The sequence below is a fragment of the Macaca mulatta genome, chromosome 2 (assembly GCF_049350105.2).
Source record: "Macaca mulatta isolate MMU2019108-1 chromosome 2, T2T-MMU8v2.0, whole genome shotgun sequence".
Taxonomy (NCBI): domain Eukaryota; kingdom Metazoa; phylum Chordata; class Mammalia; order Primates; family Cercopithecidae; genus Macaca; species Macaca mulatta.
In genome coordinates, this window is record NC_133407.1 from 115,886,637 (window position 1) to 115,909,864 (window position 23,228).

The following is a 23,228-nucleotide window of genomic DNA, read 5'->3' on the forward strand; positions in this document are numbered from 1 at the left end:
AGAGCCTGGAGCAGTCTCAGGGGCAGCAAGAGGAGAGATGAGGATGGGAAGAAGTGAGCACACCAGTTTTTCCATAAAGAAACACAAAGAGATAAAGTCAAGGGAGGGAAGGAAGTCAAGGGGCGGCTTCTAATGTGGGACACACCGGAGTGTGTGGGGACCCCTGGGAGGGCGTGGGAGGGAAGGCAAAGAGACTGAGGTGGCTGAAAAGAGGGGCTCCCATGAAGGGAAGCTTGCTGGGCTCTTCCTGTGAGCAGGGCATGTTTTCTACCCTGGCAGAAGGCAGGGAGATTCCGGGGTGTGGAAATGGGGTCATTTCTGTCCAATGGCTTCTGAGTTCCACATGAAATTCGATGGACTTCACCCAGTGAGGGAGGGCATGTCTGTGAGTTGGCAGAGAAGGTGAGAAAGACTCTTTTCCAGGTTCCGAGGGAGTGAATGGATTTCTAGGTCAGGTTGAGGGTGTGTTGAAGGTGAGACCAGTCCCCTGCCTGTGAAGTTCTCCAACATCCCGCAGCTCTGGTGCAAGTGTGGGCTGCAGGAAACTGAGATTCCCTTGTGGTGCCATTACCAGGGCTGATGGGACTGTTCAGGGGTGGCAGAGGCGGGAGGGAGGGAGAGATCAATGGAAGAGACCAACTCAAGGAACAGAAAGGGCTGTCCACAAAGGACGGAGACGCCGGCTGGCTCAGATAAGGCCTGAGCAAGCCAGGTGCCGGAACACAGGGGCATAGGCAACATGTGCTGAGGAGTGAGTGAGCGAGTGAGTGAGCGAGCGAGCAAGTGAGTGAAATGGCCTCCAAGGGGTCTGCCTGTGTGAGGACGGTGTAGATGGTGTGCACGCTCACGCCAGGTCTGCTGATTTCCGATCTCGGAGCCCAGTTTCAGGGTGAAGTGCAGGGGTCACCTACCCTCAGGCCCAGTCATGGTCTTGCACATCCTGAGTTCTCAGCACCTTCCAGGTGCTGCTGTGATTGCTCAGTGAAAGCAAAGGAGCTCAGTGGCAGGCATATTTCACTGAGCCATGGGGCAGCGGGTGGGGGAGGTGCAGGCAGTGAGTGGCAGTTCTCTGAGGCTTCCAGGCCCAGGACTTCCTACACCCCGTCCCACTGCTTTGGGGCCTGCCTTGGCTCCCAGAGACTGACAACAGAAAATGGGGACAAGGGGCAGAAAATGGGGGACAGAAAATGGGGACAAGGGGCAGAAAATGGGGGACAGAAAATGGGGACCAGGGGCAGAAAATGGGGGACAGAAAATGGGGACAAGGGGCATGAAAGAAGCAGGGGAGGCACACTTGGATGTTAGTGGCTCAGGGCCGGGCAGGGGTATGCCCATGAATCCAGAAGGGAAGCCCTAAGTGCGTGTCCCCAGGTCCATGCCAGAGGAGAGCCTGGCCCCCGGCTGGAGTTCACAGGGTGTGGAGCCCCTGATTCCCCCATCTCTCATCTCCATGGGCAGGGTTCTAGAGCACCTCAGCAGTCTCGCCAGAGAAGTGAGCCTGGACTATGAGCGCAGCATGAACAAAATCAACTTTGACCACATTGTCTCTTCCAAGCCCCAGACCTTCTCCTACGTGACCCTCCCCAAGAAGGAGGAGGAGCAGGTGCCTGAGCAAGGTGAGGGTCACTGGACCAAGACGGGCCCCATGGCCATCCACCTGGCCAGAGCCCCCTCCCACCTTCCCCTCCAGGATCATCTGCCCTGCCACTGTGGACATCATCAGCCCGACACTCCCTGTCCCCAGCACTTGTCTCACTTGTCCCTGCTGCCTGGAGGGCTCTGGATGGGGGGAAGGGGAAGAAGGCTGTTTTTGAACATATTAGTGGGAATAGCACAGAAGTTGCAAGGTGAATGTGTACTAGGAAATGATGCTGCAGCAGTAGATGGAAGGGGCTCTGCTGATCTGACCTAGAGGATAGTCCTTCTTCCTCCAGTAGCAAGAGAGGAGACCGAGTCTCAGAGCAGGACCCCGGGGCCCGAGAACCCTCCTTGCTTTCAACTCACCTGCCAACCTTCCTAGACTCAGCTTCCTGCTTGTCATGTACTCAGGACGCAGGCTGGGGTATGGACAGTGGGCATTCCGAGAGGTCCTGGTACCTACCCTTTCCTTCCTTGGTGCCCCAGGGCAGGCTGTGGACAGACCTTGAGCTTGTGTGCAGCACGGGCAGGAGTGGATGAGGAGAGGGTTCTCAGTTCTCATCTACTTCTCAGAGGAGCCTGTGACTAGGGGGTCCTGGAAGGAATTCTTTTACCCATTCTCAGAGTAGGCACCTCACTGAAAAGCTGCAGCACCACTCCGGCAAACTAAGGAAAGGCGGGGCTCTGGGAACTCCAGTCACTCTTCAGGGAGAAGGCAGGAGTCATAGCCCTCCATCAAGCACCCTGTGAATCTGTCCTGTCCCCTGGTTTGGCCAGGTAGGGTCTGATCCTGGCCCTTGGCCCCTACCCCTACAGGGCTGGTGAGTGTCCCCAAGTACCACTTCCGGGAGCAGAAGGAGGACTTCACTTTCGTGTCCCTGCTCACACGGCCAGAGGTCATCACGGCCCTCAGCAAGGTGAGGGCCGAGTGCAACAAGGTGACCACCATGTCCCTGTTCCACTCGAACCTCTCCAAGTACAGCCGACTGGAGGAGTTTGAGCAGATCCAGTCACAGACCTTCTCCCAGGTTTGTGGGCATCAAGGGCACAGAGGGGCAAGCGCAGGGCAGACCCTTGGAGCTGGCAGGCACAGTTCTGAGCCGCAGCAGAAGGCCAGGGTCAATGGGCCACGTGGTGAGGCTGTGAGCCCCTGCTTTTCTCAAAACCTAGCCTCAGCCTCTTCCTAGACCTTATTGGAGACCTTATTGGAGGCTCTCTTGGAGAGAAGGGAAAACCAGGGCAGGCTTTCTTTCCAAACCTTTTCCATCCCAACTCTGGTTGCCTCTGAAGCAGATCCCTTGTCTTAGAAGGGGGAGCAGGAACCTCAGGCACCCCCATGTTGACCTGTGGATTAGGGTATGAGGGAGGTGGGGGTGCACCCCCTCCGCACTCCACTCTGTCTCTGTCTGTGTCTCTGCCTCATTCTCTGTGTCTTTCCCTCTCGGCCCATTTTAGTCTTGTTCTCTGTCTCTCTGCTTCTCTCATCTCATTCTCTGGGTCTCTGTCTCTCTCATGCCTGGAGGGAAAGTCCCACTTCTGCTGCCCTGTCCTCCCTCCATCCCTCCTTTCTTCCCTCCTTCCCCGCCCAGCAGCCCTGAGCCCCCAGGGTCACATGAGGCTGTTGGTTGGCAGGGTTTGGCAATAAGTTGGGGTAGGGGACATCCCTCTGCAGTCAGATGAGCCCTGAGCCACCCCAAGCGCCCTGGTGGTAGAGTCCTTAAGTGCAGCTATAGGTGGTGGGTCCCCAGGGTGGCCATGTGATGATGCCTGTGGCCACTCCAGGTGCAGATGTTCCTCAAGGACAGCTGGATCAGCTCGCTGAAGGTGGCCATGCGCAGCAGCCTGCGCGACATGAGCAAGGGCTGGTACAACCTCTACGAGACCAACTGGGAAGTGTACCTCATGTCCAAGCTGCGCAAGCTGATGGAGATGGTGAAGTACATGCTGCAGGACACGCTGCGCTTCCTGGTGCAGGACTCACTTGCCAGCTTCTCACAGTTCATCAGTGACGCCTGCTGCAGCGTACTTAACTGCACCGATGACATGGTCTGGGGTGACGACTTAATTAACAGCCCCTACAGGTGGGGCCCAGCTGGGCGGAGGCACCTCTTGACACCAGAACTGTTCCTTGCTAGGCCCCAGTGGTTGGGATGGAGCAGGGTCGAGGACCAGGGCCAGGGTGCCCATCCGTGCCAGGTCCCAGGCATTAGGGAGAGCCAGAGCTGAGCTCCCTGCAGTCTGCTGGACAATGTCCCACCAACCCTGGCTTGCATTGCTTCTGGTGACCTTCATTTACTCGATCATTGAGTTACTCAGTGCAGAAATATTCTTTGAGCACTTGCTGTGAACCAGGCATGGTTCTAGGGGAACAAGAGAGGCCCAGTCCCTGGTCTCATGGGAAAGACAGGCAGCAAGCAGATAAATAAATACACACAGTCATTGCCGGTTTTGGCAGGGGCCATGGTGGACACTGGGGGTGGGCCTGTGCCAGGGGGTCAGGCATCTGTGCCAAGACCTGAGATGTTAAGAAGAAACAAGTTGTGAGGTGATGCAAGGTGGAGGCAGGTACAGGCGGAGAGATCAGCATGGGCGGAGGCACCAAGGGGAGGATGAGCCTGGCACAGTTGAGGAAGGAAAGGCTGGCCAGTGTGGCTGGAATGGGTGAGGGGAGGGAGGGCTGCTCAGGATGGAGTGGGAGAGCTTGCAGGGACCAGGCCAGATCTCACGGGGCCTCCTGAAGTCTGAGCTGGGGGCTGGATTTATTCTAAGTACAGTTAGAAACCATCAGAGGGCCCCAGCTGGGATCCAGGCTTGGTTCTTGCTGCGTAACGGAGATGCGAAGCCAAGGAAGATGGGCTCCCAGGGAGAGTGTGGGGGTCACAATGCCTAGGCCCTGGCAACCTCAGCACAGGGGTTGGGAGCCTCCCTCTCTTGTGGCGCTTGTGGACCTCGGGGCATGTTAGGAGCAGAGGAACCTATTTGGTTGGCCTGGGTCTTCCTGTCTGATAACCTGGAGGTGTCTGGGAGGAAGGAGAAGGCAAGTATTGTGCATGAAGAGGCTTGAGAGTCATAGCGCTGGCAAGAAGGACAGAGGGCCGCCCCTGCACGCAGGCCTCCTAGGCCTTTGCCCACAGTCAACCCGCTATTGCCTGCAGGCCCCGGAAGAATCCCCTGTTCATTGTGGACCTGGTGCTGGACAGCTCCGGGGTGCACTATAGCACCCCACTGGAGCAGTTTGAGACATCTCTGCTGAACCTCTTTGACAAGGGCATCCTGGCCACCCATGCTGTGCCCCAGCTGGAGAAGGTACATGCTGCAGCCTGAGCAGGCCCCATGCACCTGCTGCCCTGGCTGCTGATGGCTCCCTGAGCTCGGGGTACTGCTGCAGTTCAGCTGTATCACAGGCCTCCTGTCGGGCAGGCAGCACGCTCAGCCCTGTAACTCTCAAGTATCCCATTTAATGCTCATCACAAGCTGCACTGTGACCTATTAACCCTCGCATTCTGTAGGTGGGGCTTGGAGAAGTGTAATAGCCTAAGATTGTGTAGCTGCTAGTGTCAGATTTTGTAGGTGAGGCTTGGAGAAGTGTGATAGTTAACCTAAGTTTGCATAGCTGCCAAGTGTCGGAACTGCGATCTGAACCCTGGGCTTGCTGGACCTCTGCTGCTACAGCCAGATCTGATGCAGACTCCATGCTCTTGATCCCACCCAGCTCTTGGCCTCTCTCTTCATCTCCAGAGGTGGACACGGGCTGGCTTCCACATACAGACCCTCTGTCCAAAGTCCCCACCAGTCACTGCCACTGCACACACACCCAGCTGCACACAGCCCACTTCCAGGCCCAAGAGCCCCTGTAACCCTAGCCCTTCTTGTCTCCCTTGCTGGTCAGTCAGAGCCTTCATCACCCGGTTGTCTTTTCTGCACCTTCCCTTGGTCCTGGGCTGAGTCAGGCCCAGGCAGAGTCATGCCCAGGCAGAGGAAGATGCTGCCCCTTGGTGGGCCTCACAGGGGCTTCTGGCCTTGTAAAGAGACAGCACAGCAAACTCCCTCCTCCCCCTGCATCCCCGCTCTCTGTGTTTGGCACCCTGCTGCCCACTAGGCTTCAGGCCACATCCTGCCCCTGCTTGCTCCTCGGGAGGACTCCCCATCTCCCCTCTGCCCATTCACCCCCTGGCTCATCCAGGTCTGCCCTGCCCCATGCCTTCCCTCCGCAGCTGGTGATGGAGGACATCTTCATCAGCGGTGACCCCCTGCTGGAGTCAGTGGGCCTTCATGAGCCACTGGTGGAAGAGCTACGGGCCACCATTGCCAGTGCTGTGTCCAAGGCCATGATCCCACTGCAGGCCTATGCCAAGGAGTACCGAAAATACCTGGAGCTGAACAACAATGACATCGCCTCCTTCCTCAAGTGCGTACGTGTGCCCATGCGCGCTGGAGCGTGTCCGTGTGTCTGTGCATGTGTATCCCCTGCCCACTCTGCTCACCGTCCTCTGCCCCCTCCCGTGTGCTTGCTGTCCTCAGAGCCTACCAGACGCAGGGCCTGTTGGCCCAGGAGGTGCGGGAGGTGGTGCTCACCCACTTGCAGGAGAAGGAGATCCTGGACAGCTCACTGCCCAGCAGCATCATCATTGGGCCTTTCTACATCAACACTGACAACGTCAAGCAGAGCCTGTCCAAGAAGCGCAAGGCCCTGGCCACTTCCATGCTGGACATCCTTGCCAAGAACCTGCACAAGGAAGTGGACAGTGTAAGTGCCCACCTGCCCCACCTCAGTGACCACAGCAGCACACACGGACCCTCACATACATGGCGGTATGTCCCCAGGCAGGGTCTGGGGTGTCTGCGGACGCCCAGGCCAAGGGAAGGAGCTGGAAATCACCCTGCCCCATCCCTGCCTGTCTGCGGGGAGTTGTCCCATATGGGAGGTCCCAGGAAATGGGGATTTCCACCTCCTTCCCCAGACTTGTAGAGGCCTGGGAAGCCTCACGAAGGAAACAAGCCCTTGACGGACTTGTTTCATGGAGCTAGGGGATTCGAGCACAGGCCTCAGAAGCCCTGCGTGTGTTGATAGGGCTGGAGGAGGCTGAGAGGGTGAGGTGTGCCGAGTCACGCCCTTGCCCCACTGACAGTCCTCAGCAACCCAGGGAGCCCACCAAGAGCACCCCTCTTGGAAAGCGCCGCAAGATGTTTTGGGGGAGGGGACAGTTACCTGTTGGGAGATGCGGGAGACCGAGGAGGAGGAGCAGGCGAGGGAAGGCAAGGGAGCAGCACGCTGCCCTCCCCAGCGCCTCCTCCCACTGCCAGATCTGCGATGAGTTCCGCAGCATCAGCCGCAAGATCTATGAGAAACCCAACAGCATTGAGGAGTTGGCTGAGCTGCGAGAGTGGATGAAGGGCATCCCGGAGAGGCTGGTGGGCCTGGAGGTGAGGCAGGCACATGGGCACTGGGGCCAGGGAGGCACAGGGCTGGTGTTAAGAGTCCGAGGGCTGGGTCAGGCACGGACTGGGAGGTCAGGACCCAGGAGGCTGAGGGTGAGGTAGTTGGACAGAGGACAGATGGGGTTTAGGGGGTTGTGAGCGGGGCTTCAGAGCTCTGCTGTCTGGGGGTCGGGGGATGGAAGCTGGAGGTGTGGTGGCCATGGCTGTTGGAACCCTGAGCCTGATGCTGCCCTTGCACCCTGGGCCTCCTCTCCCGGCCCAGGCCTCCCGATCTGAGAGCAGCCCCTCTCTAGCACCCGTCTCTCTGGGGAGCCAGGTTCCGATTACCCACCCCTCCCTGGCACACATGCAGTCTCATTACCACCTGTCTGTGCAGGAGCGGATTGTGAAGGTCATGGATGACTACCAGGTCATGGATGAATTCCTCTACAACCTCAGCTCAGATGACTTCAATGACAAGTGAGTGGGAGCTTGACCCCCATGCCAGGTGCAGGTTGGAACGTGAGGGGAGCTGCTGAGCTGCAGAGGCTCCCAAATGCCCCGGCTGCCACAGTCTGTACAGTCTCCCCAGAAACGCCCCACTGAGATTCCAGAGGCCAGGGCTCCACACATGGGCCGAGAGCAGCCAGGGCCAGGTGGCCAGTGGGGCAGAGGGAATTCATTTGGGCCTCTTGGCCTCAGTGGCTCCCCAACCCTGTCTCTGTCCTGTCAGTGGCCTGGCACACATTTTGCTTGTTTATTTTTTGAGACAGGGTTTTGCTCTGTCACCCAGGCTGGAGTGCAGTGGCACGATCTCAGCTCATTGTGACCTCTGCCTCCCGGGTTCAAGTGATTCTCCCTGCCTCAGCCTCCTGAGTAGCTGGGATTACAGGTGCCCACCACCGAGCCTGGCTAATTTTTGTATTTTCAGTAGAGACGGGGTTTCATCATGTTGGCCAGGCCGGTCTTGAATTCCTGACCTCAGGTGATCCGCCTGCCTTGCCCTCCCAAACTGCTAGGATTACAGGCGTGAGCCACCGCGCCCAGCCTGACACACGTATTTTACTGTGGACCTAGGGTTTCCTGTTTGTGGCTGGTGCCCTTTGGGGTTCTTGGGAGCACCGAGAGAGGCAAAGCTCAGCCTGGTGGGCAATCCCTGGAGAGGGGCATTTGTCCCCACCCAAATCAAAAGCCTTGTGGGAAACAGCCTTAGGTGCCCTTTTCCAACCAAGCCATACTGAGGCCGCCAGAGACCCCACACCCATTGCTGCCTCACAGGTGTTGGGGGAGTCAGGACCGTCAGGGCCCTGCCCAGGAGAGGGAGACACTGGCAGACAGGGCACCCGGATGCTCAGGGGGAGCTCCCCCAGGGTCAGCATCCCTAGGCCGGCTGCAGATGGAATCCCCACATCCCACAGATCCCCTATGTCAGCTGGGCAAAGGGAGTTGGTCTGACCTGAAGGCAGCTGGCCTGAGGGCCCTGGCTAGAAACTGTGGCTTTGCCTCCTCTGAGGAAAGGCCCCTCTGGCCCTTGAGGCTTAAGAGGGGAACTCAGCCTCACTCCTCTCACTTCCCCTTGGTCCCCATCACTGCACTGGGCACCTTGGGTCTGCATCTCACTGGATGCAGACTGCAGCTCCCAGTGGGCAGGGCAGCCTCCCTGATGGTGGCAGTAGTGCCTCCCAGCTCACCTGCACTTCCCAGCTGTCCGGCCCCAAGGGGCCTCCATAGCTGCCTGGATTTCCCCTGATCCCCCTTCTCTCTGGCTGCCTGGGTGCCTGGTGGGATGCCCCTGCCTGGCCTTGCCACTCCACCACTTCAGCCGCGATATTTCTCCCAATCCCCACCCCCATCCCGGCCAGATGGATTGCCAGCAACTGGCCTTCTAAGATCCTTGGGCAGATAGAGCTGGTGCAGCAGCAGCATGTGGAGGATGAGGAGAAGTTCCGCAAAATCCAGATCATGGATCAGAACAACTTCCAAGAGAAGCTGGAAGGGCTGCAGGTGGGGCACAGCTGCAGGCTTGGTGCTGGACACACCCCCCACCACACGCACACACAGTTCTCCAGGGCCTGGCCTCACTTCTTGCATTCAGGAGGTGCTGAGTCAACATGTGATGGGCGAGCAGATGGATGAATGAATAAATGGCTGAAAGAATGAACCCAAAGGCCAAAGAGATGCCTAGGCAGCAAGCTCCAGAAAGATTCAGAGTAGTAAAGCTCTCAGCTCTTCTGTTGTGTCCTTGGCAGCCCACTGGGCAGTGGGCACAGTGTCAGGGCACTGGGTCTCCCCTGGCCTTTCTGTGAGGAACCTGCTCACTCCAGGAGAACAACCTCCTTAGAACTGAGAGGAGTGGATGTCCTGGGACCTCTGGTTCCCTGGGTTTGCATGGGAAGGCGTGGACACAAGTAGGGCTGCAGGGGCATCTGACCCATTCATTGCTCCTTGGCCTGCAGCTGGTGGTAGCTGGCTTTTCCATCCACGTGGAGATTTCGCGAGCACACGAGATCGCCAACGAGGTGCGGCGCGTTAAGAAGCAGCTGAAGGACTGCCAGCAGCTGGCCATGCTCTACAACAACCGCGAGCGCATCTTCGGCTTGCCCATCACCAATGTAGGCCTCCTGCAGGCACCCTTCCCCCATCCTCCCAGGCTTGAGGAAGCATCTCATGTAGATGCAGCTGCCAGGGGGCAGGGCTCTGGCATTTGGGGGCAGGACCCAGCAGGCTGCAGAGTGGAGATAGCCCAACCCTGGCCCTCAGGTTGAGGAGGCCCCTGGTACCAGGCAGTAGGCCTGAGGGTCAGCCCAGGCCTGGTGCAACAGCTCAGAGCCCAGATCTCGGGTGGGAAGAGAAGAAGGGAGACCAGGCCCAGGTGTGTGGCGGCAGGGTCAGGGACAGCAGCCAGGAGTAAGGGAGAGGGAGAGGACCTGGCCCAAGAAGGGGCAGCATGGAGAGAGACTGGGGAGTGTCCCAGGACAGCCCCATCCCTGCCCTCCTGTCCCTGCAGTATGACAAGCTCTCCAGGATGGTGAAGGAGTTCCAGCCCTACCTGGACCTTTGGACCACAGCCTCTGACTGGCTGCGCTGGTCGGAGAGCTGGATGAATGACCCCCTCTCTGCCATTGATGCCGAGCAGCTGGAGAAGAACGTGGTTGAAGCCTTCAAGACCATGCACAAGTGCGTGAAGCAGTTCAAGGACATGCCAGGTAGGGAGACAAGCCGGCTGATCTCCTCCTCCCTGCCTCTGCCGCCTGCCTCTTATGCCTTTCTGTCCTACCCGGCAGCCTGCCAGGAAGTGGCTTTGGACATCCGGGCCCGCATCGAGGAGTTCAAACCATACATCCCGCTGATCCAGGGACTGCGCAACCCTGGCATGCGGAACCGGCACTGGGAGACACTGTCCAACCAGATCAACATCAACGTCAGGCCCAAGGCCAACCTGACCTTTGCTCGCTGCCTCGAGATGAACCTGCAGGACCATATCGAGAGCATCAGCAAGGTGGCCGAGGTGGCTGGCAAGGAGTACGCCATCGAGCAGGTGGGCAGCCACCAGTGGGCCCAACCACCCCAGCCAGGCCCTGCCAGACAGCCTGGCCTCCTGCTCTGGCAACCACAGCCACTTGGGAGGATGACAGTAATAAGCCCCATCCCTGGGGCCATGAGGCCCAGGGATTGAGATGCATTCTATTAAGTGAGTTAATAATGCACATAGAGTTCTTGACAGTGTCCGCCATTGCTATTATTCTTCAGTTACTCCTCTCAAGAGCCCCGGGAAGGAGCTGATAGCATTAGCCTCAATTTAACAGATTGAGTCAGGCCGGGTGCAGTGACACATGCTTGTAAATCCCAACACTTTGGGAGGCTGAGGAGGAAGGATCACTTGAGCCCAGGAGTTTGAGACCAGCCTAGGCACATAGGGAGACCCCCATCTCTACAGAAAATTAAGATATTAGCCAGGCATGGTGGCACATACTTGTGGTCCCAGCTTCTTGGGAGGCCAAGGCTGCAGTGAGCAGTGATTATGCCACTGCACTCCAGCCAGGGAGACAGACTGAGACCCTGTCTCAAAACAAAACAAAACAAAACAAATATACATCAATTAAGGCTCAGAAAAGTTCAGCAACTGGCCAGGGTGACACAGTAAATGCCGGAGGTGAGACCAACGCCCACACTCCTGCTAATCTTAGCTGCCTCCCAACATGTATGTACAACCACATGCAGCACATGTGTAAGAGTGAAATGGGCTGAACACAGTGGCTCATGCCTATAATCCCAGCACTTTGGGAGGCCAAGGCGGTGGATCACTTGAGGTCAGGAATTTGAGACCAGCCTGGCTAACATAGTGAAACTCCGTCTCTAATAAAAACCCAAAAACTATCTGGGCATGGTGGCGCACGCCTGTAATCCCAGCTACTCGGGAGGCTGAGGCAGGAGAATTGCTTGAATCTGGGAGGCAAAGGTTGCTGTGAACCAAGATTGTGCCACTGCACTCCAGCCTAGGTAACAGAGCAAGACTCCACCTCAGAAAAAAAAAAAAAAAAAAGAGTGACTTGGCCCTGAATTCAGACAAGGGCTCACATGGGACTTGTTGCCAAACAAGCCGAGAGTATTTGCCAGAGGGGCCATGTGGAGGTCATGGCCAGGTACTGTCTGCTGCTTCCCTGGGCAGGGCTGGTCAGACAGCATCAGGACCAGCTCCTCCCGGAACTCAGCCTGGCTTGTCCCCCACCCCAGGCACTGGACAAGATGGAGAAGGAGTGGTCGACCATCCTGTTCAATGTACTGCCCTACAAGGCGACAGACACCTACATCCTGAAGAGCCCGGACGAGGCCTCGCAGCTGCTGGACGACCACATCGTCATGACCCAGAGCATGTCATTTTCACCCTACAAGAAGCCCTTTGAGCAGCGCATCAACTCCTGGGAGAACAAACTGAAGCTGACCCAGGTCGGCCCTTATTGCTCCCCCAATTCAGAGAGCCCGGCCCACAGGTGTCACTGATGGTCTCCGGGTGGGGTTCAAAGCGTCGCAGTGCCTTGCCCCTATTCACACAGCCCTGGCTCTCTGGCAGACCCCGCCCCAGTGCATTCAGAGGGGGGCAACTAGGATGGGCTCTCCATCCATGAGGTTCAGCTACTGAATGAGGCAGATAAGGGTGTGTAGGGGCAGTATTTCGGTCCCAAAATGTGGCTGAGGATGGGCCTGAGAACTGCCAGCCGGCCTCCCCAGGGCTGCCTGAGCTTGGTACAACCAGGATCTCCAGTACTGACACTTTCTGGGCCAGATATCACAAGGCCCCAGAGCACCTCAGTACCCTTTCCGACCCTGTCCTGAGCTTCCATTCTCGTCTCATTTGGAGCTACCTTGGTTGAGGGGACTGGGCCACCAGGGACTGGGCCACCAGGGACTGTGCTTGTCTTGGGCTCTCAAGGCCAGAGGCAAGGGCTGCCCACAGAGCCCTGGAGGGCAGTCCCAGGGCCAGCCTGCAGGTGTGACTGTGATATCCTTTCCCCCGGCCTCCCTGGGAGCTGTTCAGAGACCTCCGGTGAAGGCCAGAAGCAAGTGAGGAGGGCTCCTCTGTGTGCCTGGACCACCCAGAGAGGCCTGAGCTGGTCAGCACTGTCCCAGGTCTCCCTCTGCTCACGCTGTCCACTCGACCTGGAGTTCGATGCCCGCCTTCCATCTCCTCCAAGGCCCAGCACCAAGCAGCCTTGCCAAATCTCCCTCACCCTCCTTCAAGGGGTTCCCACCGAGGCCATTGTCAGTGCCTCTTACGGAGTCCACTACACATGCTGGGTCCATGATTCAGAGGCAGAACTGGCTCCCTAGTGGGCTGTAGGCCCCTCGAGGGAAGGGACCAGGCCACGTTCCATTCTATTTCCCCTAGTGCCCACCAGGGCCTGGCACAGTGCTGACACTGCTGACTGTGACCCCCATCCCATAAGGAAGAAATGGATGAGTGTGTGAATTTGCGCTGATGCGAGAAGACAAGAGATACATCCTGAATTGGGATTTTGGAGGCAGAAGGGGGAAATGGCTCATTTTGAAGATGTCTCACCCTTGAACTCATGTTTCAGAGAGTATTTTAGGACTCTCACACTCAAGACCCATTGGATCTCAGAGAATCCTGGGGTCATGGACCCAGAAGTCCTTCCAGGAAGGAGGCTGGTTTGTCTCCCAGGCTCCAAGTCTTTCCTATCACTGCAGGCTTTGCTGGCGTGGGTGTGTTCCTTCCTTCGGAAGAGCAGCTCCCCCAGCTCCTTTGGAGGCTTGGGTGTCCTGTGGGGATGTGGGACTTCTCTGGAGGGCAGGCATCCCTGTATCCTCTTTGTTCCCTGGAGTATCACAGATGACAGCACCATCTAGAAATCTCCCTGTAGACACTGGCTCTGGTGTCCAGTGCTCTGCCCAACATGCTGGTGGGGTGAAATGTCTCAGTCATTGGGACAAACCCCAGCTTGGACCCTGACAGTCCATATCACACCCCTCCCTGCCCCTCCCCTCCCCAGGAGGTTCTGGAGGAGTGGCTGAACTGTCAGCGGTCCTGGCTCTACCTGGAGCCCATCTTTAGCTCTGAGGACATCAACCGGCAGCTGCCTGTGGAGAGCAAGCGCTACCAGACCATGGAGCGGATCTGGAAGAAGATCATGAAGAATGCCTATGAGAACCGGGAGGCAAGCTCAACGGGGGTGGGAGGGGCAGCTGGGATGCCCAAGGGCCCTGGTCACGTAGCTTCCTAGTTTCTTCCCTCCCTACACAGAAAAAGCTGGTAGCTGGCTTACTGAGGATTTGGTCTTTTTTTTTTTTTTGAGACGGAGTCTTGCTCTGTCGCCCAGGCTGGAGTGCAGTGGCGCAATCTCGGCTCACTGCAAGCTCCGCCTCCCGGGTTCACGCCATTCTCCTGCCTCAGCCTCCCGAGTAGCTGGGACTACAGGCATGTGCCACCACGCCCAGCTGATTTTTTTTTTTTTTTTTTTTTTTTAGTAGAGTCGGGATCTCACCATGTTGGTCAGGCTGGTCTCGAACTCCTGACCTCAGGTAATCCACCCGCCTCAGCCTCCCAAAGCGCTGGGATTACAGGTGTAAGCCACCGTGCCCGGCCCATATTAGCATTTTAGAAGCCCTGACAAGTCCTGCAGCAAAGCAAACTCTTTAGCTTTGTTTAACTCTAACTTGTTTGACCATAGAATTTTTTCTGTGGGGCTGATGGATGCAGCCACTGGCTCAGGCAGAATTTTTCTGCATCTTCCTCACCAGTCCCTGCTGAGGAGCTCTGGCTGGTGAGGGTGCTCTGGGACGAGCCTGCCTTGCTACCTGGACCATGCTCACCGCCCGTTTCTGTGCATGGCCTGGGTCCTGCAGGTGATCAATGTGTGTTCCGACCTGAGGATGCTGGACAGCCTGCGGGATTGCAACAAGATTCTGGACCTGGTGCAGAAGGGCCTCAGCGAGTATCTGGAGACCAAGCGGAGTGCCTTCCCCAGGTGGGCGCCACTTGGCCCATGCCCACTCCACCACTGCCTGCCCATGAGGCTGAGGCGTCCAGGGCCCTGCTCAGGCTAGGGTGTGGGGATGTCCGTAGTGCTGGGGCAGCTGGGGCCCAGGGAGCCTGCACGACCCGATTCCTCACCCCTGTTCCCCTGGCAGATTCTACTTCCTGTCAGATGACGAACTACTAGAGATCTTGTCGCAGACGAAGGACCCCACGGCCGTCCAGCCACACCTGCGCAAGTGCTTCGAGAACATCGCCCGGGTGGGCAGCAGGGCCCGGGGCTCAGGGCCAGGAGCATGGGGCATCTTCCCAGGGAGAACCTCTCTCCTTTTGTGATGAGCCCTTTTAGCAGGAAACGTGGCAAATGACATTCCTGGTCTTTGGAGACACCCCCGGGGCCTGTGGGAGGAAGGTCAACTGCAGAATCTCCAGTTCAGGGCTGGGAGCCCTGGATTTCCAACTCACCAGGGGCTCCCTGTCTCCCCAGCACACTGCAAAACCCATGAGGCCAGAGGCCTGTGACCTGCTTTGTCTTCCCTTATCTATTTGGGAGGCTGGGGACATGCAGGGCAGTCAGCCTCCTTCCCCAAAGCCTGCTTCATGCCAGGCCTGGGCTGGGGCCTGAACACTGCTGGGGAGAAGGCAGGCCATCCAGCCTGGGAAGGCCCAGCCAAGATAGACTCGCGGGGGGACGCGAAGTCAGGGCTCTCTTCCTGAGGTGGAGGGCACCGGGCAGGTTCAGCGCTGGGGCTGTGGTGGCCAGGGCATCTGGGCATACCAGAGGTGACCCCACTTCTGCTCCCCCACTGCTCGCAGCTGCTGTTCCAGGAGGACCTGGAGATCACGCACATGTACTCGGCCGAGGGGGAGGAGGTGCAGTTGTCCTTCTCCATCTACCCCTCTAGCAACGTGGAGGACTGGCTGCAGGAGGTAGAGCGCAGCATGAAGGCCAGTGTGCACGACATCATTGAGAGGGCCATCAGGGCCTACCCCACGGTGAGCCTCCGGCAGCCCATACAGTCTTCCGCCCCTGCGCCCCTCTGTTTCCTCTCAGTGCTCTCCTGCTCCAGCCGGCCTCGTCCTCAGGCTGCAGCCATGAGGGCCCTGGGGGCTCAGGAGGGACTCTGAAGTCTTTCCTTTCTGTACACACTCCATAAAGTGAGACTCACTCCTAATGATCATCGGGACGGCTATTCCGTTCCCAGCACTCACTGGGTGCCAGGCTCCAGGCTGGGCCCTCTCCTGTAGTCTTTCTCTCAGCCCTATGACCGTGACCTGCAGCTGGGCTCTAGGTGACTCCCCAGCCTGCAGAGCCAGTTCAGAGATATCTCTGCCACCCCGAGAAGCCCAGAGCATAAGGGCTTCCCTGCTCTAGAGGGACTGGTGGCATCAACAACTGGAGTCAAGTCTGAAAGGCCAGAGCATAGACAGCATTCAGAGGAAGAAGAGAGAACGGGATTGGGGCTGCAGCTGTCCAGGTCAGCCTGCCCATGTTGTCTTCCCAGATGCTCAGGACCCAGTGGGTTCTGAACTGGCCTGGCCAGGTGACCATCGCTGGGTGCCAGACCTACTGGACCATGGAGGTGGCAGAGGCTCTGGAGGCCAGCGACCTCAGAAGCCGGCTGTTCCCCCAGCTCTGCCAGCAGGTTGGAGTCAAGAGGACCCCTGTCTGTCCCCCTCCAACCCCAACATGGCACAGGAGGGCCCAGTCCCAGTCCAGTCCAGGAGCTTTTTCCTATATTGAGCCTGGAAGAGGCCCAGGGTTGGGTCTAAAGGAGAGGTCAGACACCCTTGAAGTGTCTTACAACCAGCCACCCACAGGAAGGATGGGCCTGAGGCGATGCCGCCTCCCCAAGGGTCAGTGAGGGAGCCATGCGCCTGGTCCCTCCTGCACAGTACCGCAGGTACCCCTTGCCCTGTGCTCCGGCACCTTGCCAGGCCCCCCCTCCCGGCATTGAGGGCTCAGACAGCACCACATGCTGCAGGGAGGCAGACACCAGGCATGTGTCTCCATTCTACTTCCTTCTTCCCCCAGCCTGGTCCCTGCTTCCCTCCCAACTCGGACCATCAGAGCCCCCCGGGATAAAGGGACCGTTCGTGGTGGAAGCCCACCCTCTATGAAAGGGGAGGGTGAGCCTCCTCGTGGTACCCTGATTTTGACAGTGCCCCCCACTCCTGCAGCTCAGTGATCTGGTGGCCCTGGTGCGAGGGAAGCTGTCCCGTATGCAGCGGGCAGTGCTGTCAGCACTAATCGTCATTGAGGTCCACGCCAAGGATGTGGTGAGCAAGCTAATCCAGGAGAATGTGGTCAGCGTGAATGACTTCGAGTGGATCTCACAGCTGAGGTGAGGATGTGGGGGGCGCCCCCAGGGCCAGAGCAGCTGCCAGGAAGGGGCAGGGGAAAAGAGGAAAGTCAGTTAGCAATAAGCTGGTCCCTGTCCTCGAGGCTCTGGGACAAGCTGGGCATGTGTGCCTTGATGCCCTCAGTCCCAAAAAGAACCCTCTCTCCTTGACTATATATCCTGCCCAGTGGCCCACAGCCCCATAGCCAGGCCCCCATCTCCCTGCACCACCAGGTACTACTGGACAAATAATGACCTGTATATCCGTGCTGTGAATGCTGAGTTCATCTATGGCTACGAGTACCTGGGCAACAGTGGGAGGCTGGTGATCACGCCCCTCACCGACAGGTGAGCGTTCCCTTCTTGCTCCTTCCCACCCTCCCTCCAGTTCTCTCTGGCCCAGGAGTCCAGGGACCATGGCCACTCTGGGGTGATCTAGTCCATCAGAGCAGAGCAGGGTTAAAACCAAGGGCTTTGGGCTCAGATCTCAGTTCTGCCCGTCACAAGCAGAATGACTTCGGGCAGGTGACTTGACCCCTCTGTGCCTGAGTTTCCTCTGAGGCCTCCTCAGGGTGGTAATGAGAACTTCATGAGCTGATACATGTAGAGCTCTCAGCACACGTGTGGCACTCAGTGAGCATCTAATGGGTATGCACTTTCCTGTTTTTATCCGTCAATTCCTCCTTTAATGTGCCAGAGGAACTGAGCTGAGAGACATCATGGGTGAGCCCTTTTCTAATAGTTCTCTCCTACCTCAGTCAGTCACGTCATCTTGCTGCCTGTGTCTAGCACCAGCTGGATTTTCAAGCTGTGTTTTGAGTGAGGGAAGTCAAGTGTGGCCACATGTTGGCCATCCCCAGGGGTCCCTGGGCAAAGTTGGGCAGGGCAGTGAAGTGGGACAAGGAACACGCTGGGCAGGTGTCCACAGGCCCCAGTCCTGACCCTGGAGCCGGGCTGGGCACACCCAGGCCCCCCAGAGGGGAACGGGGCTAGAGGCCCCAGCCCACAGGAAATTCCAAGGAAAGGGGGAGTGTCTAGGCTATGTGCAGCCCGAGCCCACCTCCTCACTCTCCTGCAGGTGCTACCTGACACTGACCGGGGCCCTGCACCTCAAGTTTGGGGGTGCCCCAGCTGGCCCGGCTGGCACAGGCAAAACTGAGACCACCAAAGACCTCGGCAAGGCCTTGGCCATACAGACCGTTGTGTTCAACTGCTCTGACCAGCTTGACTTCATGGCCATGGGCAAGTTCTTCAAGGGGCTGGCCAGGTGAGGCTGGGCCTGAGGGTGGCACAGGATGGGGTAGAACAGCCAAACTCTCCTTGGGGAGGGCTAGGTGAGGACATTGCCTGAGAGGGGCCTCAAAGGATGGTGGAGGGGACAGAAGGGGTTAATAGGCATCAGGGTTTGGTCCCAGGGGCAGTGGGGTGGGGAGTGGCAGTGGGTTGAAGACTGAGCTGATGGAGATTGTCCCTGAGGGCTTCCTCCTGAGTGGAGTTGGAGGGGGCCCTCAGAGGGAGGTGCCCAGGTTGGGCTCTGAACACATGTGCCCCATCCGATGTTCTGGCCTCACTCAGTGCCGGGGCCTGGGCCTGCTTCGACGAGTTCAATCGCATCGACATTGAGGTGCTGTCTGTGGTGGCGCAGCAGATCACCACCATCCAGAAGGCGCAGCAGCAGCGGGTAAGCCTGGGGGCGCCGCTCTACTCCCTTGGATCTGCCACACTCGTGCCACCATACTGCTCCCCATTGCAGGCTGAGAAACCAGGCGCTAGGGTCCCCCCTGGGTCCAGCCTCTCTTGTCCCAGGGGGCACACCCTCAGCCCAGTCTGTGGGCAGCTCCCAGGCCAAGCTGCGGGGGATGAAGGAGTCCCCTCCTCGTTACATCCTGACCTTTATGGAAAGCCCCAGGCATTAGTCCTCTCTCTAGCCACGTGCAGGGCAGCCAGGAACCTTGTTCTGGAGACAAGAGCTGAGAGGCTGGCAGTTACCTCCTCCTCAACTCCCCTAGTCAGGCTAAGCTTGCTTGGGGCTGGGGAATTGAGGGTGGAGTGAGTGGGAAGCAGGAGATGTGGAGACCTCCAAGGGCCTGAAGCCAGGAGTTGGGAGGCCATGGGCAGCCAGCCACTGGGGCCTGAGGTTTCAGGCCAGATCCTGAGACAGGGTCCAACCCATGGTCAGGGGTCCAGGCCTGGCCTACCAGCTACAGCCAGGACAGGGGCATCACCAGGGGACAAGGGGCCCACTCAGAGGAGGGGACAAGGCTGGGCACCCTAGTCCCAGGCAAGTCAGCTTCTCCCTGCTGCAGGTGGAACGCTTCATGTTTGAGGGTGTGGAGATCCCACTGGTGCCATCCTGCGCGGTGTTTATCACCATGAACCCAGGCTACGCTGGCCGCACGGAGCTGCCTGACAATCTGAAGGCAAGTGTAGGCCCAGAGTGGCCCAGGAAGCACCAGAGCTCTGGCCTGAGTTCAGAGAGGCTAAGTCACTTATGCAAGGACACAATTGCTTGGACTCCAGGGACTGTGATTCCCTGTGGCAGTCCCCTAGCCATGGAGGGGAGGCCTCAGGGCCTCAAACTTGTTCTCAGGGTGCTTCTCATGGGAGAAGTCAGGCTGCCTAGGGATGTGGTGTGGAGGGGGAATCTTATGAGACCGTTCACCCTGGGCCTTCAGGAGAAATAGGAAAGCAGGAGCCAAGAGGGGCATCTCCTGGGAGTCATGTGGGGGCAGGTTTGGATCAACACAAAGGATCCACTCTAATGGCAGAGCTGCCAGCCTCAGGGGAGTGGAAGCCTCAGCTGTGGCAGGCTTGGTGCAGCAGAGAGTCCCAGTGCGTTGGGGAGGAGGGCCGGGTGAAGCTGAGGGTGCTCTGGGAGTGAGCTCTGTCTGCTATTCACATGTGCACCGTGTGCCCCAGGCGCTCTTCCGACCCGTGGCCATGATGGTTCCAGATTACGCCATGATCGCTGAGATCTCCCTCTATTCCTTTGGTTTTAATGAGGCCAGTGTGCTGGCTAAGAAGATCACAACCACCTTCAAGCTGTCTTCTGAGCAGCTCAGCTCCCAGGTGCGGTCCTGCCCTGATGGGGTTCCAGGGTCTGAGAACTTCTGCCTGCTGCCAGCCTCCAGGGCACCTGCTGAGGGCCAGGCTCTATGCCCGGTGCTTTACAGGCATTACCTTGTGGGCTTCTCCCAGCAATCCTTGGAGATAGGAGTTACATGCCCATTTGTCAGTTGAGGACATTGAGGTCCTAGGTAGCTAAAGGTCTGGCCAGGCTCATGCAGTACACAGCAGCGCTGGAGCAGGAGCCAGGAACAGAGGCCCATCTGGCTAGTTCAGGTGCAAGAGCCTCGATCATTAGGGCACCAAGAGCTTCAGAACTCCAGGCTGGGAAGCAAGTGCACTTGGGCCTCGTGGGGACCAGAACAGGACACCAGGCCCTCCGAGCCTCCCAGCACCACCATCCTTCCACTCAGCGTGCTGAGCCCAGATTCTAAGGACAGATGGGGCGGCCCAGGCACCAGTGCTGGTGGATGAGCTTTCCTGTTCAGCTTGGTTCCCAGGCAGGCCCCCACTTTGCAGCAGCAGAGACGAGTCCCACCTCTGGGCTGACATGCTAGCAACTTTGTTTTCCATCATGATTTCAGAAAAATATCCCTGGTGTCACCCCAGTGGGCCTTCTCTGGGTCACCTGCTCATCCATGAACACCAATGACTGTGGTCAGGGGTAATCAGTACTATCTTTGGCCAGATGCAGTCCACCAAAATCTATGAGCTAGAAAAGATGCAGCCTGTTACCAGGAAAAGCAGCGGCAGTTCATCACGGTGCACTCCTAGGTGCCGGCGCTCCCACATACCCTTCTTTCCAAAATGCTCCACACCCCCAATCAGAGCAACTATCCCACATGGTTTTGGAAATGCACTCAACCCTTCCCAAGTAGAAATGACCCAAAGTCAAGCCCAGCGTCTTCATGCAGCTCCAAGTCCAAGATTTCTGGAACATATGCTAGTCTATGGATTGGGTCTATATGGAGCCCTCTTGGCTGGGCACCATGGGGCAGAATGATTAATTTAACTATTTCCAACACACTTACTGTGTAATGAAGAGAAACAGGCTAGGGAAAAAACCACTGTGGTGTGACCAAAAAGATGGGTCTGGAGAGATGTTATGGGAGAATGTTAGAAGGAAGCTCAAGGGCCATCAAGGCCAAGTTGATTGTTGCACAGATGGGAAACTCCTTCATTCGCTTTTCCAGCACAGCTAGAGTGCCTTCCTGCCCCTGGCCATGTGCTGGGACAGTGATCAAAGGATGCAGGATGGGTATCGGATAAAGGAGGGGGCTATCGGGACAGTAAAGTACAGGGTGTCTGGGGAGCCCAAAGAAGGGGCATCTGCCCAGGCTGGGCATGTAGGTGGTCCCAGCAGGTCTGCAAGGGAAGTGCTGTGAGCTGGTGATGAGAACTGGCCAGCTGCCAGGTGGGAGGCAGAGTGTTCCAGGCAGAAGCCTCGGAGAGGGACAGTGCTCACCCATGCCTCCTTCTGTATGGTGACAGGATCACTATGACTTCGGGATGAGAGCCGTGAAGACTGTGATCTCGGCTGCTGGGAACCTCAAGCGAGAAAACCCCAGCATGAATGAGGTGAGCTCCACCCAGCAGTGCTCCAGGAGTGGAACTCTGGGAGGGCTCCTGGGCAGCTGGAGGGCAGCTGGCCCACCGCCCTGAAGGCTCGGCTGGCACCTGCTGCAGGAGCTGATCTGCCTCCGGGCCATCCGTGACGTGAATGTACCCAAGTTCCTGCAGGAGGACCTCAAGCTCTTCTCTGGGATCGTGTCCGACCTGTTTCCCACCATCAAGGAGGAGGACACGGACTATGGCATCCTGGACGAGGCCATCCGCGAGGCCTGCAGGAAGAGCAACCTCAAGGACGTGGAGGGTGAGCCTTGGGCCCTGAGTGTTCGTTGAAGGGCTGGCCCTGGCCACCTTGGAGTCCAGGTCAGGGAGACAGAGACAGGACAGTCCAGCCCCTGGGGCCCTCACACCTGGCCAAGTGTGCTGCAGGCCCAGGCTCTCAGCCGAGCAATCCAGGGTAGGGCAGATGTCCTGGCCCAGTCTCCACCAAAACCTTCCTGGTGGTGGGGAAGCAGGCATTGTCCCCTTCCCGGGCCCTCCTTCCCGTGTGGGCTGAGAGCCCCAGGCTTCTCTTGGGCCTTGCTTCATCAGGGCCTGGACCTCACTGGGGTGTGACTGGAGCTTCAAGGCCATGTTCTTTGCACCCCAGGCCACTTCACCACAGCCACCATTCACCTCTTCCAGAGGCCTCTTGGCTCCACCCCACTAGCGGGACTTGCCCATGTTCCTTGTTGAGTGACACCCCTGGCGTCATCGCGCTAAAAAAGAACATTTGGGTCCTTCCTTCACTGACTTGTTGCAAAGGCCACCACATGTCTGGGAGGGCTGTGGGACACACTGCCCTCAAATAGACTCCCTCTCATCCCAAACCTTCACTCCTCATAGTAGGATGAGGGTCTCAGTTCATCCCTAGCTGGCCACCCCCTCCAGCAGGTCCTCTGGTGGGGCTGCAGGGGGAGCTCCTCTGGGAAGCCATGGCCGGTCACCCTGGCCACTCAGGGCCCTCCTTGGGGCCCCGGGCAGTTGATGTGCTCCTGCTCAGCCCTGCAAGGCCTCTCCCAGGTGCCTTCCATTGTGCTTCAATTCCACATGCGGCTCTAATGCTTCCTCCTCTGGTCACCTCCTGCACCCCCGACCCCAGCAGGCTTGTTGAATGAAGCCTCAAGCTCTTCTCTCCCTCACAGCCTTAGGTCACCTTCGCCATCCCTGGCTAATTGGGCCCTATCCCTTTGGCAGAGACCACCCTTCTTGGGCCAAAGGGAGGCATTTATTCCCTACCCCGTGGACCTGGTCTCTGCCTGCTGGCAGCTGTCTCTATAGCTCCTGACTGACCCTAGGATCTTGTCTCTAGGAAGTTTGCTCATAGGAGTCAGCACTTAATTGAGGTGGTGCTCTCAGCAGGCCAGGGCTGAAGTTGGGGCCTGTGACAGCTGACACTGAGCAAGCTGGTGAAGGCTGACCACCTGACCAACGGCTGTGAAGGAATGGTGGTCACAGTGGGAAGAATGGCTGGCATTTACAGAGTTTCTACTCTGTGCCAAGTTCTGTGCTTAGGCTTCACCTGCCCTTGCCTATGATGTAGGTGCTACCACCGTCCTCATTTTATAGATGAGGAAATTGGGGCTCAGGAAGTGCAGTGACTCACCCAAGGTCACACAAGCTAGTGGTGTGGCCAGGACCCAAGCCCATGCTCTGACCCTTGG

General features: G+C 58.0%; 1 protein-coding gene across 1 annotated transcript in view; it reads left to right on the top strand.

Moving 5' to 3' along the window:
* Positions 1-23,228, top strand: part of DNAH1 (dynein axonemal heavy chain 1) — an 82,199-nt gene that overhangs the window by 25,146 nt on the left and 33,825 nt on the right. The window contains exons 8-33 of the mRNA XM_015130758.3: positions 1,459-1,616; positions 2,455-2,666; positions 3,421-3,719; positions 4,794-4,944; positions 5,853-6,046; positions 6,160-6,385; positions 6,943-7,062; positions 7,454-7,536; positions 8,919-9,060; positions 9,513-9,668; positions 10,064-10,262; positions 10,341-10,594; positions 11,791-12,003; positions 13,566-13,730; positions 14,419-14,540; positions 14,704-14,809; positions 15,365-15,544; positions 16,054-16,194; positions 16,730-16,893; positions 17,125-17,238; positions 17,969-18,157; positions 18,466-18,571; positions 19,197-19,310; positions 19,810-19,959; positions 21,448-21,534; positions 21,643-21,829. Of these exons, the coding sequence (XP_014986244.2) occupies positions 1,459-1,616; positions 2,455-2,666; positions 3,421-3,719; positions 4,794-4,944; positions 5,853-6,046; positions 6,160-6,385; positions 6,943-7,062; positions 7,454-7,536; positions 8,919-9,060; positions 9,513-9,668; positions 10,064-10,262; positions 10,341-10,594; positions 11,791-12,003; positions 13,566-13,730; positions 14,419-14,540; positions 14,704-14,809; positions 15,365-15,544; positions 16,054-16,194; positions 16,730-16,893; positions 17,125-17,238; positions 17,969-18,157; positions 18,466-18,571; positions 19,197-19,310; positions 19,810-19,959; positions 21,448-21,534; positions 21,643-21,829 (4,232 nt within the window). The remainder of the gene's footprint in view (positions 1-1,458; positions 1,617-2,454; positions 2,667-3,420; positions 3,720-4,793; positions 4,945-5,852; positions 6,047-6,159; positions 6,386-6,942; positions 7,063-7,453; positions 7,537-8,918; positions 9,061-9,512; positions 9,669-10,063; positions 10,263-10,340; positions 10,595-11,790; positions 12,004-13,565; positions 13,731-14,418; positions 14,541-14,703; positions 14,810-15,364; positions 15,545-16,053; positions 16,195-16,729; positions 16,894-17,124; positions 17,239-17,968; positions 18,158-18,465; positions 18,572-19,196; positions 19,311-19,809; positions 19,960-21,447; positions 21,535-21,642; positions 21,830-23,228) is intronic.